This window comes from Tachypleus tridentatus, unplaced genomic scaffold (genome assembly GCF_004210375.1).
Source record: "Tachypleus tridentatus isolate NWPU-2018 unplaced genomic scaffold, ASM421037v1 Hic_cluster_2, whole genome shotgun sequence".
Taxonomy (NCBI): domain Eukaryota; kingdom Metazoa; phylum Arthropoda; class Merostomata; order Xiphosura; family Limulidae; genus Tachypleus; species Tachypleus tridentatus.
The window spans coordinates 50,609,294-50,627,010 of NW_027467782.1; the positions used below are offsets into that span (position 1 = coordinate 50,609,294).

General features: G+C 29.7%; 1 protein-coding gene across 1 annotated transcript in view; it reads right to left on the reverse strand.

Moving 5' to 3' along the window:
• LOC143242314 (uncharacterized) overlaps positions 1-16,320 on the reverse strand; it is a 34,007-nt gene extending 17,687 nt beyond the window's left edge. The window contains exon 1 of the mRNA XM_076485675.1: positions 15,927-16,320. Coding sequence (XP_076341790.1) covers positions 15,927-16,320 — 394 coding nt within the window. The remainder of the gene's footprint in view (positions 1-15,926) is intronic.
• Between the last annotated feature and the right edge of the window lie 1,397 nt (positions 16,321-17,717).

Below are 17,717 nucleotides of genomic sequence, written 5' to 3' on the forward strand. Positions count from 1 at the left end.
TCTACTTTGCTAAGCGCGTGATGTTTTTATTAATGTATTCTATTGAAATACAGGTTGTATAGCGATTACTAAAAACGAATATAAAGCATATGCAAAATTCAGCCGATTTTTTTTATCAGAACTGAGTAATATGATTTGGGCATAATTTATTTCTTCCAAACAGTCCAAACGTCGTCTGAATAATCAAAACGTAAATAACTGAAATGTGACAAGCATATAAAAGGATACCCTACACCTCCTATGTCTAACTAATAAAAACTTCCCAATAAGAAACAAACACGGTATTTCATCAGTAAAAACAAAGTGTCGGTTAAGAAGTAAAATTATGTAGTAATAATCATTGAACGACAAGGCTATTTGCTGTCGCGTATTTTATACGTAACAACAAACATCGTAAGGCACGATCTAGTAAAAGGGTGCAAAGACATTTACGCGTCATGAAAAGTATACAAACTACCTCGAAAACCATTCATTTAATGAAAGCTTACAAATAACCTCGAATATCATTTCTTTAATAAAACTTTACAAACAACCTTGAATATCATTCATATAATAAAAGCTTACAAACAACCTTGAATATTTTTCCTTTGATAAAAGCTTAGAAACTATCTTGACTATTATTCATTTAGTAAAATATAAAAACTATCTTGTCAATCATTCATTTAATAAAAGCTTACAAACTATCTCAAATAATATTCATTAAATAAAAGCTTACAAACTATATTGAGTATTATTCATTTAATAAAATATAAAAACTATTTTGTCAACCATTCATTTAATAAAAGCTTACAAACTATCTCGAATAATATTCATTAAATAAAAGCTTACAAACTACCTTGACTATTATTCAGTTAATGAAAGCTAACAAACTATCTTGACTATTATTCATTAAATAAAACCTTGCAAACTATCTGACTATTATTCATTTAATAAAAGCTTACAAACATCCTTGAATATTATTCATTTAATAAAATCTCAATTATCTTGACTATTATTCATTTACTAAAAGCTTACAAACAACCTTGACTACAATAACAATTTACAAACTATCTGGATTATCATTCCTTTGATAAAAGCTTTGAAACTAACTTGACTATTATTCATTTATTAAAAGCTTACAATTTCGAATATCATTCATTTTAATAAGAGCTTACAAACTACCTTGAAAATCATTCATTTAATAAAAGCTTAATAGGTATCTTGACTATAACTCATTTACTAAAACCTTATAAACTATCTTGAGTATTATTCCTTTAATATAAGCTTACAAACTATCTTCACTATTATTCATTTATTAAAAGCTTATAAACTATATTGACATTTATTTATTTAATAAAAGCTTACAAACTATCTTGTCTATTATTCATTTAATAAAAGCTTACAAACATCCTTGAATATTATTCATTTAATAAAATCTCAATTATCTTGACTATTATTCATTTACTAAAAGCTTACAAACAACCTTGACTACAATAAAAATTTACAAACTATCTGGATTATCATTCCTTTGATAAAAGCTTTGAAACTAACTTGACTATTATTCATTTATTAAAAGCTTACAATTTCGAATATCATTCATTTTAATAAGAGCTTACAAACTACCTTGAAAATCATTCATTTAATAAAAGCTTAATAGGTATCTTGACTATAACTCATTTACTAAAACCTTATAAACTATCTTGAGTATTATTCCTTTAATATAAGCTTACAAACTATCTTCACTATTATTCATTTATTAAAAGCTTATAAACTATATTGACATTTATTTATTTAATAAAAGCTTACAAACTATCTTGTCTATTATTCATTTAACAAAAGCTTACAAAGTATCTTGAATACCACTCCTTTTACAAAATCTTACAAAAACCTTGAATATTACTCCTTTGATAACAGCTTACAATCAACCTTGAATATTACTCCTTTGATAACAGCTTACAATCAACCTTGAATATTATTCCTCTGATAACAGCTTACAATCAACCTTGAATATAATTCCTTTGATAAAAGCTCACAAACTATCTTGAGTATTATTCACTTAAAAGAGTTTACAATCAGCCTTCTATATATTTCCTTTTATAAAAGCTTACAAACAACGTTGAATATCATTCCTTTGATAAAAGCTTACAAACAACGTTGGATATGCTTCCTTTGATAAAAGCTTGCAAACAATTTAGAGTATTATTCATTTAATAAAAGTTTAAAAATAACCTTGAATATTATTCCTGTGATAAAAGCTTACTAGCAATCTAGACTATCTTTTGTTTAATAAACGTTTATAAACATTCTTGAATATCATTCCTTTAATAAAGCTTACAATCGAAATTGCTAATAATTTACGTATTTATTTTGATACTGTAAGAAAACACTGTTTAGAATTATTAAGAAAGGCATGTTTTTCTTCTCCTGCTGTTTGACAGGGTCATATTTTCCTTCCTTGTACTCAATGACTAGGGTTCTTCTGATATTGTATCTTTCTGGCTTACCTGCCTGTAAAGCTGTGATGATTTATCCATCTACATTCGCTATGTATCATAGAGATGGCTATTTGAGTAGAAATTATTTTGTTATGTAACTTTACCGAGATATGTTTTACTGTTTGACGAAACCTGAAGATTGACTTGAGTTAAACTGATAACAACGAATTATAAATAGAAAGTCACTTTCTTTAAGGCAGACATGCTATTCTGATAATAGTTGAATAACATATTTCATTTTTTATCAATAAAAGCTCGTTATGACAGCTTAAGTTTAGATAAGAAAGTGAATAGAAAATAAAGAAACGTAATTGTGGCGTCTAATTCTTTATATAGGTGTCGTTGTGCTAGATTATAAATGTGAGAACGCTCAACAAGTGAGTATTCTTTATGTTGGTAAACCTGGTGTATGAGTTTTTCATAGACAGAGAGAGATAAATACAAGATAAAAATTGAAATGGGAGATAATAGAAAGAAAGACAAATGGAAGGTATGCAGGTGATGTCAGGCAGTGTTGTTTGTTTTTATCTGAAAAGATGGTTATCCATGTGACTGAATGAAAGAAGGTTAGTAATTTCAGCAATAGAGGCAGTAATTCCATGTAATAGGAAGTAAGAATAAACAGCAGCCATATTGAAAGATGTAATTTTAATAATTTGTGAACGAAACCACTGTACTTTAATGTCTATTATTATTCACACAATTATTTATAACAGGTCAATAAATTATATTTCTATAATTTTGAATTCATTCTACTGAAAAAATCTTTCATACGTTAAAATTTATAGAATATACCTTCAAATTATCCACACAGTTTTATTAATTAACGTCTGTCAACCACTTTAGTAGGCTTGTGTACATATTTTATCCATAAAGGGTTTGATACAGTTATTTCTACTTAACTTACATTTTTATAAGTAGTTATTACTGTTATTAGTAAACACAGATGGCGCTCCGCAAGAGTAACTTGTATTCAGAATTTTCATATAACTAGTCGTACACCGGAAGTCTGATGGCTTCTATCGCTAAACATCGGATTTAGATTCCTTTGGTGGGCACAGCATAGAAAGGGTTTACACTGACTGTAGGCAAACACACACACTAAAGCGCATGTGCATAGACGTATTTCCCACCGAAGTAATTACAAGCGAGAATCTCAGTACGCTTTTACGAAATGACATGTACAACAAAGAATGCAAAATGATCTAAAGCAAAACATTTATATTTAATGACGAAACAGTTGTAGATGTTCTGTATTGGTATTTTATCATATATTAACACCAACAGACAGTCAACACCTAATAGTCCTTAAACACTTTCCTACACCACGGTGTTTAATAATTTTCCCATTAACATACAACCAACAAACTTCAAACACTTTCCTACACTAAGATTATTAATAACTTTAATAACATGGCCATTAACAAACAATCAACAACCAAGAAACTTTAAACAATTCACTAACCAAGGTTATTAATAACATGGCCATTAACAAACAATCAACAACCAAGAAACTTTAAACAATTCACTAACCAAGGTTATTAATAACATGGCCATTAACAAACAATCAACAACCAAGAAACTTTAAACAATTCACTAACCAAGGTTATTAATAACATGGCCATTAATAGACAATCAACAACCAAGAAACTTTAAACAATTCACAAACCAAGGTTATTAATAACATGGCCATTAACAGACAATCAACAACCAAGAAACTTTAAACAATTCACAAACCAAGGTTATTAATAACATGGCCATTAACAAACAATCAACAACCAAGAAACTTTAAACAATTCACAAACCAAGGTTATTAATAACATGGCCATTAACAGACAATCAACAACCAAGAAACTTTAAACAATTCACTAACCAGGTTATTAATAACATGGCCATTAACAGACAATCAACAACCAAGACACTTTAAACAATTCACTACACGAAGGTTATTAATAACATAGCCATTAACATACAATCAACAACAAAACAATAACTTTAAACAATTCACTACACGAAGGTTATTAATAATTTTTCCGTTAACAGACAATCAACAATAAAACAATTACTTTAAACAATTCACTAACCAAGGTTATTAATAACATGGCCATTAACAAACAATCAACAACAAAACAATAACTTTAAACAATTCACTACACGAAGGTTATTAATAATTTTTCCATTAACAGACAGTCAACAACCAAGAAACTTTAAGTCCTTTCTCAGACCAACATTATTAATGATTTACCGATAACAGATAATCAACAACCAAACAAAATTAAACACTTTCTTATACCAAGGTTATTAATAACCTTACCATTTGCAAAGTTTCAACAACCAATAATCTTTAAAACCTTTCTTACATCAATATTAGTGATAACTTTACCATTAACAGATATTCAACAACCAACAAACTTTAAGAACTGTCTTACTGCAAATTTATGAATAACTTTATCATTAAGATAAACAAGACGTAACAGTCTTTAAACACTTTCCTAAACCTGGGTTATTTATAACTTCCCATGAAAAGACAGTCAACAAGTCCTTTCTTAGTACAACGTTATTAATAACTTTAATAATAACAGATAATCACCATCAAAGACACTTTAAAGTCTTTCCTTCACAATGGTTATTAATAACCATACCGTTAACATACAATCAAGACCTGACAATCTTTAAATACTTTCCTTCACCAAGGTTATTAATAACTTTAACATTAACAGACATTCAGGAACCAACAAACTTTAAGATCTTTCTTATTTTAAACTTATATATAACATTACCTTTAAGAAACAGCCAACAACCAACAAACTTTAAGTACTTTCTTATTTTAAACTTACCAATAACATTACCATTAAGAAACAGCCAACAAACTTTAAGATCTTTCTTATTTTAAATTTATCAATAACATTACCTTTAAGAAACAGCCAAAAACCAACAAACTTTAAGATCTTTCTTATTTCAAACTTATCAATAACATTACCATTAAGAAACAGCCAACAACCAACAAACTTTAAGATCTTTCTTATTTTAAACTTATCAATAACATTACCATTAAGAAACAGCCAACAACCAACAAATTTTAAGATCTTTCTTATTTTAAACTTATATATAACATTACCTTTAAAAAACAGCCAACAACCAACAAACTTTAACTACTTTCCTATTTGAAACTTATCAATAACATTACCTTTAAGAAACAGCCAACAACCAACAAACTTTAAGTACTTTCTTATTTGAAACTTATCAATAACATTACCATTAAGAAAAAGCCAACAACCAACAAACTTTAACTACTTTCTTATTTGAAACTTATCAATAACATTACCTTTAAGAAACAGCCAACAACCAACAAACTTTAAGTACTTTCTTATTTGAAACTTATCAATAACATTACCATTAAGAAACAGACAACAACCAACAAACTTTAAGATCTTTCTTATTTTAAACTTATCAATAACATTACCATTAAAAAACAGCCAACAACCAACAAACTTTAACTACTTTCTTATTTGAAACTTATCAATAACATTACCATTAAGAAACAGCCAACAACCAACAAACTTTAAGATCTTTCTTATTTTAAACTTATCAATAACATTACCATTAAGAAACAGCCAACAACCAACAAACTTTAAGTACTTTCTTATTTAAAACTTATCAATAACATTACCATTAAGAAACAGCCAACAACCAACAAACTTTAAGATCTTTCTTATTTTAAACTTATCAATAACATTACCATTAAGAAACAGCCAACAACCAACAAACTTTAAGATCTTTCTTATTTTAAACTTATCAATAACATTACCATTAAGAAACAGCCAACAACCAACAAACTTTAACTACTTTCTTATTTCAAACTTATCAATAACATTACCTTTAAGAAACATCCAACAACCAACAAACTTTAAGATCTTTCTTATTTTAAACTTATCAATAACATTACCATTAAGAAACAGCCAACAACCAACAAACTTTAAGTACTTTCTTATTTTAAACTTATCAATAACATTACCTTTAAGAAACAGCCAACAACCAACAAACTAAGATCTTTCTTATTTTAAACTTATCAATAGCATTACCATTAAGAAACAACCAACAAACTTTAAGATCTTTCTTATTTTAAACTTATCAATAACATTACCATTAAGAAACAGCCAACAACCAAGAAACTTTAAGTACTTTCTTATTTGAAACTTGTCAATAACAGTACCATTAAGAAACAGCCAACAACCAACAAACTTTAAGATCTTTCTTATTTTAAACTTATCAATAACATTACCATTAAGAAACAGCCAACAACCAACAAACTTTAAGATCTTTCTTATTTTAAACTTATCAATAACATTACCATTAAGAAACAGCCAACAACCAACAAACTTTAAGATCTTTCTTATTTTAAACTTATATATAACATTACATTTAAGAAACAGCCAACAACCAACAAACTTTAACTACTTTCTTATTTGAAACTTATCAATAACATTACCTTTAAGAAACAGCCAACAACCAACAAACTTTAAGTACTTTCTTATTTGAAACTTATATATAACATTACCATTAAGAAACAGCCAACAACCAACAAACTTTAAGATCTTTCTTATTTTAAACTTATCAATAACATTACCATTAAGAAACAGCCAACAACCAACAAACTTTAACTACTTTCTTATTTTAAACTTATCAATAACATTACCATTAAGAAACAACCAACAACCAACAAACTTTAAGATCTTTCTTATTTTAAACTTATATATAACATTACCTTTAAGAAACAGCCAACAACCAACAAACTTTAACTACTTTCTTATTTGAAACTTATCAATAACATTACCTTTAAGAAACAGCCAACAACCAACAAACTTTAAATACTTTCTTATTTGAAACTTGTCAATAACAGTACCATTAAGAAACAGCCAACAACCAACAAACTTTAAGATCTTTCTTATTTTAAACTTATCAATAACATTACCATTAAGAAACAGCCAACAACCAACAAACTTTAAGATCTTTCTTATTTTAAACTTATCAATAACATTACCATTAAGAAACAGCCAACAACCAACAAATTTTAAGATCTTTCTTATTTTAAACTTATATATAACATTACCTTTAAAAAACAGCCAACAACCAACAAACTTTAACTACTTTCCTATTTGAAACTTATCAATAACATTACCTTTAAGAAACAGCCAACAACCAACAAACTTTAAGTACTTTCTTATTTGAAACTTATCAATAACATTACCATTAAGAAACAGCCAACAACCAACAAACTTTAAGATCTTTCTTATTTTAAACTTATCAATAACATTACCATTAAGAAACAGCCAACAACCAACAAACTTTAAGATCTTTCTTATTTTAAACTTATCAATAACATTACCGTTAAGAAACAGCCAACAACCAACAAACTTTAAGATCTTTCTTATTTTAAACTTATCAATAACATTACCATTAAGAAACAGCCAACAACCAACAAACTTTAAGTACTTTCTTATTTGAAACTTATCAATAACATTACCATTAAGAAACAGCCAACAACCAACAAACTTTAAGATCTTTCTTATTTTAAACTTATCAATAACATTACCATTAAGAAACAGCCAACAACCAACAAACTTTAAGATCTTTCTTATTTTAAACTTATCAATAACATTACCATTAAGAAACAGCCAACAACCAACAAACTTTAAGTACTTTCTTATTTGAAACTTATCAATATCATTACCATTAAGAAACAGCCAACAACCAACAAACTTTAAGATCTTTCTTATTTTAAATTTATCAATAACATTACCATTAAGAAACAGCCAACAACCAACAAACTTTAAGATCTTTCTTATTTTAAACTTATCAATAACATTACCATTAAGAAACAGCCAACAACCAACAAACTTTAAGATCTTTCTTATTTTAAACTTATCAATAACATTACCATTAAGAAACAGCCAACAACCAACAAATTTTAAGATCTTTCTTATTTTAAACTTATATATAACATTACCTTTAAGAAATAGCCAACAACCAACAAACTTTAAGATCTTTCTTATTTTAAACTTATCAATAACATTACCGTTAAGAAACAGCCAACAACCAACAAACTTTAAGTACTTTCTTATTTTAAACTTATCAATAACATTACCTTTAAGAAACAGCCAACAACCAATAAACTAAGATCTTTCTTATTTTAAACTTATCAATAGCATTACCATTAAGAAACAACCAACAACCAACAAACTTTAAGATCTTTCTTATTTTAAACTTATCAATAACATTACCATTAAGAAACAGCCAACAACCAAGAAACTTTAAGTACTTTCTTATTTGAAACTTGTCAATAACAGTACCATTAAGAAACAGCCAACAACCAACAAACTTTAACTACTTTCTTATTTTAAACTTATCAATAACATTACCTTTTAGAAACAGCCAACAACCAACAAACTTTAAGATCTTTCTTATTTTAAACTTATCAATAACATTACCATTAAGAAACAGCCAACAACCAACAAACTTTAAGACCTTTCCTACACCAAGGATATTAATAACTTTACCATGAATAGACATTCAACAACCCAAAACTTCAAGTTGTTTCTAAGACCAAGGTTATTAATAGCTTTAACATTAACAACCAACCAACAACTAATAAACTTTAAGTCCTTTTTTAAATTAAGGTTATTAATAACTTTAACATTAACAGATAGTCAACAACTAATAAACTTTAAGTCCTTTTTTAAATTAAGGTTATTAATAACTTTACCATTAACAAACAATCAACAATTAATAAACTTTAAGTCCTTTTTTAAATTAAGGTTATTAATAACTTTAACAGATAGTCAACAACTAACAATTTATAAGCTCTTTCTTAAACCCAGGTTAATAATAATTTTATCTTTAACAAACAGACCACACATAACAGTCTTTAAACACATTCCTACACGCAGGTTATTCATAACTTTACAATTAAGAAATAGTCACTGAAAGAAGTTAAGATATCTGTGGTTTCCGACTTGACTAGAAGTAATGTCCTTATTTTAATGTAATGTGATGTAAATTGTATTCTCAGCTCTGATGATTGGGTTTCTTGCTTTCCAATTACAATAAATTTAACGTTGTTTTTGGAAACTAAGATTCATTTCCTTATACGTATAATATTGAAATAGCATCTTATACATATTAATTGTTGTTTGGAATTTCGCACAAAGCTACTCGAGGGCTATCTGTGTTAGCCGTCCCTAATTTAGCAGTGTAAGATAGAGGGAAGGCAGCTAGTCATCACCACCCACCGCCAACTCTTGAGCTATTCTTTTACCAACGAATAGTGGGATTGACCGTAACATTATAACGTCCCCACGGCTGGGAGGGCGAGCATGTTTGGCGCGACTCGGGCGCGAACCCGCGACCCTCAGATTACGAAGCGCACGCCTTAACGCGCTAGGCCATGCCAGGCCCACATATTAATTAGTATCTTATATGGCAGTTATCATGAAAAAAAAAACATTGTGTCTTAGCTGTTTATGTTTTCACCATCGCTAGTCTTTTTGCTAAAAACTTAATATAACAGAAGTTTTCTGTGTTGTGAAAACACTTCAAAAAACACTTGGTTTCAGAATGTGTTTTACGAAACTAGAGAAACATAATTAAACCTAATTGTGTTGACATTTATTTATTCGGGGTTTTCATTTTTACAATACTTCTAGGGGTTTGAAGTCTTTGAAAGTTTCAACGTTTAATTAAGAAAGAGAGTCGACTTATCTTTTAATAAGTAAACATTCTTTCAATACCTTGTTATAGATACATATTCTACAGTTTAACCTGTATTTAAAAATATAAAGTTAGCTCAGATTAATCGTAGAATTCAATATATATAGAACGTTGTATGTTCAGGTACATCTTGTCGTTTCGTGTCGTTAATGTATCCATCTGTAAAAGGTGAGAAAAACTGATTCATGGCTCATTTTAATGTTTGTTGTATCTCTTTTGAGAATAAAATTAATAATTTTGCTATTTAAAATGAATGCTTGAAACCAAAGGTTTATATAGTGGAGTCTGTTTTTCCAAGCACTATCAACACGCCTTGATAGGACTGATGAAATATCTTATGTTCGAATTTGGTTTATAATTAAACATGCAACCAGCGAACATTCAACTAAGAGAAGAAAATTCATTTATATGGGAGGAGTGTCGTAGAAACAGTCTGGTTTTACTGTGATTAAAAATATTTTCTTCTTTCATTCGTTTTATTTATCAATACGTGGTTTTTATCGCGGTATTGCATGCGTTGTTACCAGAAAATACATGTGGATCTCCTGTTTATGGCTGAGCTTGTATTGAAGACGCACATCACTAAAATATAATGGGCTTGTGTTTGATGGAATTAACACAGGGGGCGTAAGGACGATAAGTTAATCAAAATAATTAATACCTTTCCTTTTACGATTGATTAAAGAATTGCGGAAACTACGAAACTGTCCGGTTGCCAATAATTACTATTGAAAATTGTATTTGATTGTTAAGTTTAACGTTTTATATTTGATTTTCAGACTATTAGAATAACACCAACATGGCGTACTACAACTCATGACATTTTTTGTGAGTTTTATAGGTGTTAATCGAGCAATTAATCGGTTTCTTTTCAAGTTTTAACTCAATCAGCTTCTAAAAAACATGTTTCAATATCTTCTTTACCAACACTTTAATAAAGGTAATTGTTTTATTTCAAGGATTCTTTATTACCTTTAGAACAGTAAATTTCAAATATGTATTCAGTAATGTAATAAGTAAAATATTCACAATTGTTCTCTTGATTCTAATTAAATATATACTATTTTACCTTTGATCTTAATTATAGTTGATTCTGAACTGTAGTGTATTCGCTCTTAGTTATAGTTGATTCTAAACTTAGTTTATTTACTCTTAGTTATAGTTGATCCTAAACTTTAGTTTATTCACTCTTAGTTATTGTTGATCCTAAACTGTAGTTTATTCACTCTTAGTTATAGTTGATCCTAAACTGTAGTTTATTCACTCTTAGTTATAGTTGATCCTAAACTGTAGTTTATTCACTCTTAATTATAGTTGATTCTAAACTGTAGTTTATTCACTCTTAATTATAGTTGATTCTAAACTGTAGTGCATTCGCTCTTGGTTGTTGTTAAGCGTAACCTGAAGTGTATTCTCTTTTAAAAGTATATCTTTACATATGTTGTGTCATCACTTATGTTATGTTTCGTTTATTGTTACTTGATATTGTGTAGTGAACACCTTTTTTTTTTTTTTTGTAATTGAATATTCCATTCAAGTGACTGCAACATGTAATTATCACATTTTAATATTATAAAATGCATATGTTACGGTGACTTTGTTTCCCTACCTTATGTTTTATTTCGTAGCTGGTATCTACTTTTCTGATTATAGTATTTAGGTGATAACTATTCATGGTTGTGTTATAACAACACTTACTTCATATATAGTTTTAGTCAGTGTAACGTTTATACATCGTTTAAGCTAATACTTTCGAGTATAATGAACACAGCGTATACATATAGCTAGAGAATGGGCTATATACTCTCTGCTCATCACGGGTATCGAAACCTAATGATTACCATATAAGTAGTTCATGCATACAATTAAGACAAGAATGTCTTTGGTGAGGGTAACGTAGTCTTCCATTCTAATTACTTTAAGATCTTAGAAAACGATAACAGTAAACAGGTAGAGTACCCATTATAAAAAGATAACAGTAAACAGGTAGAGTACCCATTATAAAAAGATAACAGTAAACAGGTAGAGTACCCATTATAAAAAGATAACAGTAAACAGGTAGAGTACCCATTATAAAATGATAACAGTAAACAGGTTTATTATAAAATGATAACAGTAAACAGGTAGATTCTAAAATGATAACAGTAAACAGGTAGATTCTAAAATGATAACAGTAAACAGGTAGAGTACCCATTATAAAGTGATAACAGTAAACAGGTAGAGTACCCATTATAAAAAGATAACAGTAAACAGGTAGAGTACCCATTATAAAAAGATAACAGTAAACAGGTAGAGTACCCATTATAAAATGATAATAGTAAACAGGTGGAGTACCCATTATAAAATGATAACAGTAAACAGGTAGAGTACCAATTATAAAAAGATAACAGTAAACAGGTAGAGTATAAAATGATAATGGTAAACAGGTAGAGTACCCATTATAAAATGATAACAGTAAACAGGTAGAGTACCCATTATAAAATGATAACAGTAAACAGGTAAAGTACCCATTATAAAATGATAACAGTAAACAAGTAGAGTACCCATTATAAAATGATAATAGTAAACAGGTAGAGTACCCATTATAAAAAAGATAACAGTAAACAGGTAGAGTACCCATTATAAAATGATAACAGTAAACAGGTAAAGTACCCATTATAAAAGATAACAGTAAACAGGTAGAGTATAAAATGATAACAGTAAACAGGTAGAGTAATACCCATTATAAAGTGATAACAGTAAACAGGTAGAGTATAAAATGATAACAGTAAACAGGTAGAGTACCCATTATAAAATGATAACAGTAAACAGGTAGAGTATAAAATGATAACAGTAAACAGGTAGAGTACCCATTATAAAAAGATAACAGTAAACAGGTAGAGTACCCATTATAAAAAGATAACAGTAAACAGGTAGAGTACCCATTATAAAATGATAATAGTAAACAGGTGGAGTACCCATTATAAAATGATAACAGTAAACAGGTAGAGTACCAATTATAAAAAGATAACAGTAAACAGGTAGAGTATAAAATGATAATGGTAAACAGGTAGAGTACCCATTATAAAATGATAACAGTAAACAGGTAGAGTACCCATTATAAAATGATAACAGTAAACAGGTAAAGTACCCATTATAAAATGATAACAGTAAACAAGTAGAGTACCCATTATAAAATGATAATAGTAAACAGGTAGAGTACCCATTATAAAAAAGATAACAGTAAACAGGTAGAGTACCCATTATAAAATGATAACAGTAAACAGGTAGAGTACCCATTATAAAAAGATAACAGTAAACAGGTAGAGTATAAAATGATAACAGTAAACAGGTAGAGTACCCATTATAAAGTGATAACAGTAAACAGGTAGAGTATAAAATGATAACAGTTAACAGGTAGAGTACCCATTATAAAGTGATAACAGTAAACAGGTAGAGTATAAAATGATAACAGTAAACAGGTAGAGTACCCATTATAAAGTGATAACAGTAAACAGGTAGAGTACCCATTATAAAGTGATAACAGTAAACAGGTAGAGTACTTATTATAAAAAGATAACAGTAAACAGGTAGAGTACCCATTATAAAATGATAACAGTAAACAGGTAGAGTACCCATTATAAAGTGATAACAGTAAACAGGTAGAGTACCCATTATAAAAATATAACAGTAAACAGGTAGAGTATAAAATGATAACAGTAAACAGGTAAAGTACCCATTATAAAATGATAACAGTAAACAGGTAGAGCACCCATTATGAAATGATAATAGTAAACAGGTAGAGTACCCATTATAAAAAGATAATAGTAAACAGGTAGAGTATAAAATGATAATGGTAAACAGGTAGAGTACCCATTATAAAATGATAACAGTAAACAGGTAGAGTACCCATTATAAAATGATAACAGTAAACAGGTAGAGTACCCATTATAAAATGATAATAGTAAACAGGTAGAGTATAAAATGATAATGGTAAACAGGTAGAGTACCCATTATAAAATGATAACAGTAAACAGGTAGAGTACCCATTATAAAATGATAACAATAAACAGGTAAAGAACCCATTATAAAATGTTAACACTAAACAGTTAGATTATAAAATGATAACAGTAAACAGGTAGAGTATGAAATGATAACAGTAAACAGGTAGATTATAAAATGATAACAGTAAACAGGTAGATTATAAAATGATAACAGTAAACAGGTAGAGTACCCATTACAAAAATATAACAGTAAACAGGTAGATTATAAAATGATAACAGTAAACAAGTAGATTATAAAATGATAACAGTAAACAGGTAGATTCTAAAAAGATAACAGTAAACAGGTAGAGTACCCATTATAAAATGAGGTCTGATGGTTAGTTTAGTTGATGAACTATTTTTGTCGTATAATTTGCATAATGACCAGATCTACGTTACTTCTATATATAAAACACAATGTAATGGTTACACTTATATTACAAACAACAATATAATAATTATGCTTATGCCACAGATAACAATGTAACGGTTATAATTATTTCACAAATGACACATTGTATATGTGTTTGTGTCTTATAGCAAAACCACATCGGGCTATCTGTTGAGCCCACCGAGGGGAATCAAACCCCTGATTTTAGCGTTGCGAATCCGTAGACTTACCGCTGTACTAGCGGGGGGCGACACAATGTAACGGTTATAATTGATTTGTTTAAGTAATATAAGATTACGTTGTTTCCAGGACAGTGTACAGTCCACGAGGGTACATTCTCATATGATGGTGGTCATAAACAGAGGGTCACATTTACTTTCAAATGATGAAAATTAATTGATATTCTAATTCATGTGTATTTGGATTATTATATGGCTAAAACCTAGGTGCAAAGAGCCCTCTACCACTACTACACGGAATGTTCTTACTTTAAGTGGTTATATGGCCGCCATCTTTAATATTCTACATTTCATAAGGATACATTTAGAAATGAATTATATAGACCTGAACACCTATATCAGATGATTTCTCAATGGTATGTACAATTGAACACAAAGAGTTGTCTATATATCTGGAAGCTATCTTAATTTTTGAATTATTTAAAAAAAATAAGCTTTTTGGTTTCACATTTGAACTTTTAGACTTTGTAAACCTAGATGAATACGCCACTATTCTGGATTATGTAAAAGTCGAGATCTTGAATATCTAAACATGCTCAAATCTGACAAATGGGATATCCGTGATTAGCGCCCTCTAATTATTTTTAATCTATCAAGAAATTTTATAAAGGCCAAGTCCTGTTTCATCACGTCGACTGCCTGACAATTAGCGTTACATGTAGAAACACAATCGCAACTGTAGGTTAACTAATGAATCATGTAAAACAAAAAGTTGCATGTTGAATCACATGTTGCAGGCCGAATTGTACGTTAAATATAGAATCATATGGCACGCATAATAACATGTATTTTGAAACTTAAAACATACATACTTATTCACACATACATATATACATTTTTAGGTTCCTTCTGTACATATTTATACGAGTAGATTTAAAACATAATTATGAAAGATCATCGCTTAAAATCAGAGCTAGTTTTTGGTTTATGATTTGGAGGCTTTAAATTAATACAGCAACATACTCACTCTAGAAAATTGGACCATGTTAAGACTAACTTCGAGAAAATGAAGAATTCTTTACTACAGTCTTACCTGATAACGTCAGAAATGGAGATCTGCCTAACCAGTAGCCAAGCCCAGAGGTTTGGCTCAAGGCAGAGTTTCCGTAGTGTCCGGCCATATCAGATTCTAATCCAACACTTGAAGGAATGGATGAAGGAGAGAACGCGCCGTCAACTGAAAGTCCCAAATAGTTGGAAATATATCCGACGTGGAGCTGTGTCTGTGACGACACTATCCCTGGATGATAAAGAGTTGACAAAGTAATGGGAGTCGGTCGAAGACAGCTGGGAAGCACAGGGTAGGGCTTCTGTTGTACTGACGTGTCACTTATACAGAGCGACGGGTCGTTGCTTCTGTGCTTCTTCACAGACCCCAGGATAGTATCTATGGAGAAATTGATGACATCTTCAACGTTGGACGCCATCAATCTTCTAAATATAATAAATTGTAATCATGAGAATATATTTTTATAATGTTTTACATATAGAACTGTTTTAATGTTATCAGTTGGCAAAACTAACCTCTTGTAATTTACATAAAGCATATGTTTGTATCATTTGGTAACAGTAACCTTTAGTATGGTACATGATGTATATACATGTGACAGAGTGTGTGAGTTTTTGTATAGCAAAGCCACAACGTCCTATCTGCTGAGCCCACCGAGGGAAATCGAACCCCTGATTTTAGCGTTGTAAACCCGTAGACTTACAGCTGTACTAGCAGAAGCTACATGTGTCAGTTGGTAATAATAACTTTTAGTAGGATACATGATGTATGTACATGTGTCCGATGGTAACAATAACCTTTAGTAAGGTACATGATGTATGTACATGTGTCAGTTGGTAAAAATAACCTTTAGTAAGGTACATGATCTATGTACATGTGTCAGTTGGTAAAAATAACCTTTAGTAAGGTACATGATGTATGTACATGTGTCAGTTGGTAACAATAACCTTTAGTGAGGTACATGATGTATGTACATGTGTCAGTTGGTAAAAATAACCTTTAATAAGGTACATGATGTATGTACATGTGTCAGTTGGTAACAATAACCTTTAGTGAGGTACATGATGTATATACATGTGTCAGTTGGTAACAATAACCTTTAGTAAGGTACATGATGTATGTACATGTGTCAGATGGTAACAATAACCTTTGGTAAGGTACATGATGTATGTACATGTGTCAGTTGGTAACAGTAACCTTCTGTAAGGTACATGATGTATGTACATGTGTCAGATGGTAAAAATAACCTTTAGTAAGGTACATGATGTATGTACATGTGTCAGTTGATAAAAATAACCTTTAGTAAGGTACATGATGTATGTACATGTGTCAATTGGTAACAATAACCTTTAGTAAGGTACATGATGTATGTACATGTGTCAGTTGGTAACAGTAACCTTTAGTGAGGTACATGATGTATGTACATGTGTCAGATGGTAACAATAACCTTTAGTAAGGTACATGATGTATGTACATGTGTCAGTTGGTAACAGTAACCTTCTGTAAGGTAGACGATGTATGTACATGTGTCAGTTGGTAACAGTAACCTTTAGTGAGGTACATGATGTATGTACATGTGTCAGTTGGTAACAGTAACCTTTAGTGAGGTACATGATGTATGTACATGTGTCAGATGGTAACAATAACCTTTAGTGAGGTACATGATGTATGTACATGTGTCAGTTGGTAACAGTAACCATTAGTGAGGTACATGATGTATGTACATGTGTCAGTTGGTAACAGTAACCTTTAGTGAGGTACATGATGTATGTACATGTGTCAGATGGTAACAATAACCTTTACTGAGGTACATGA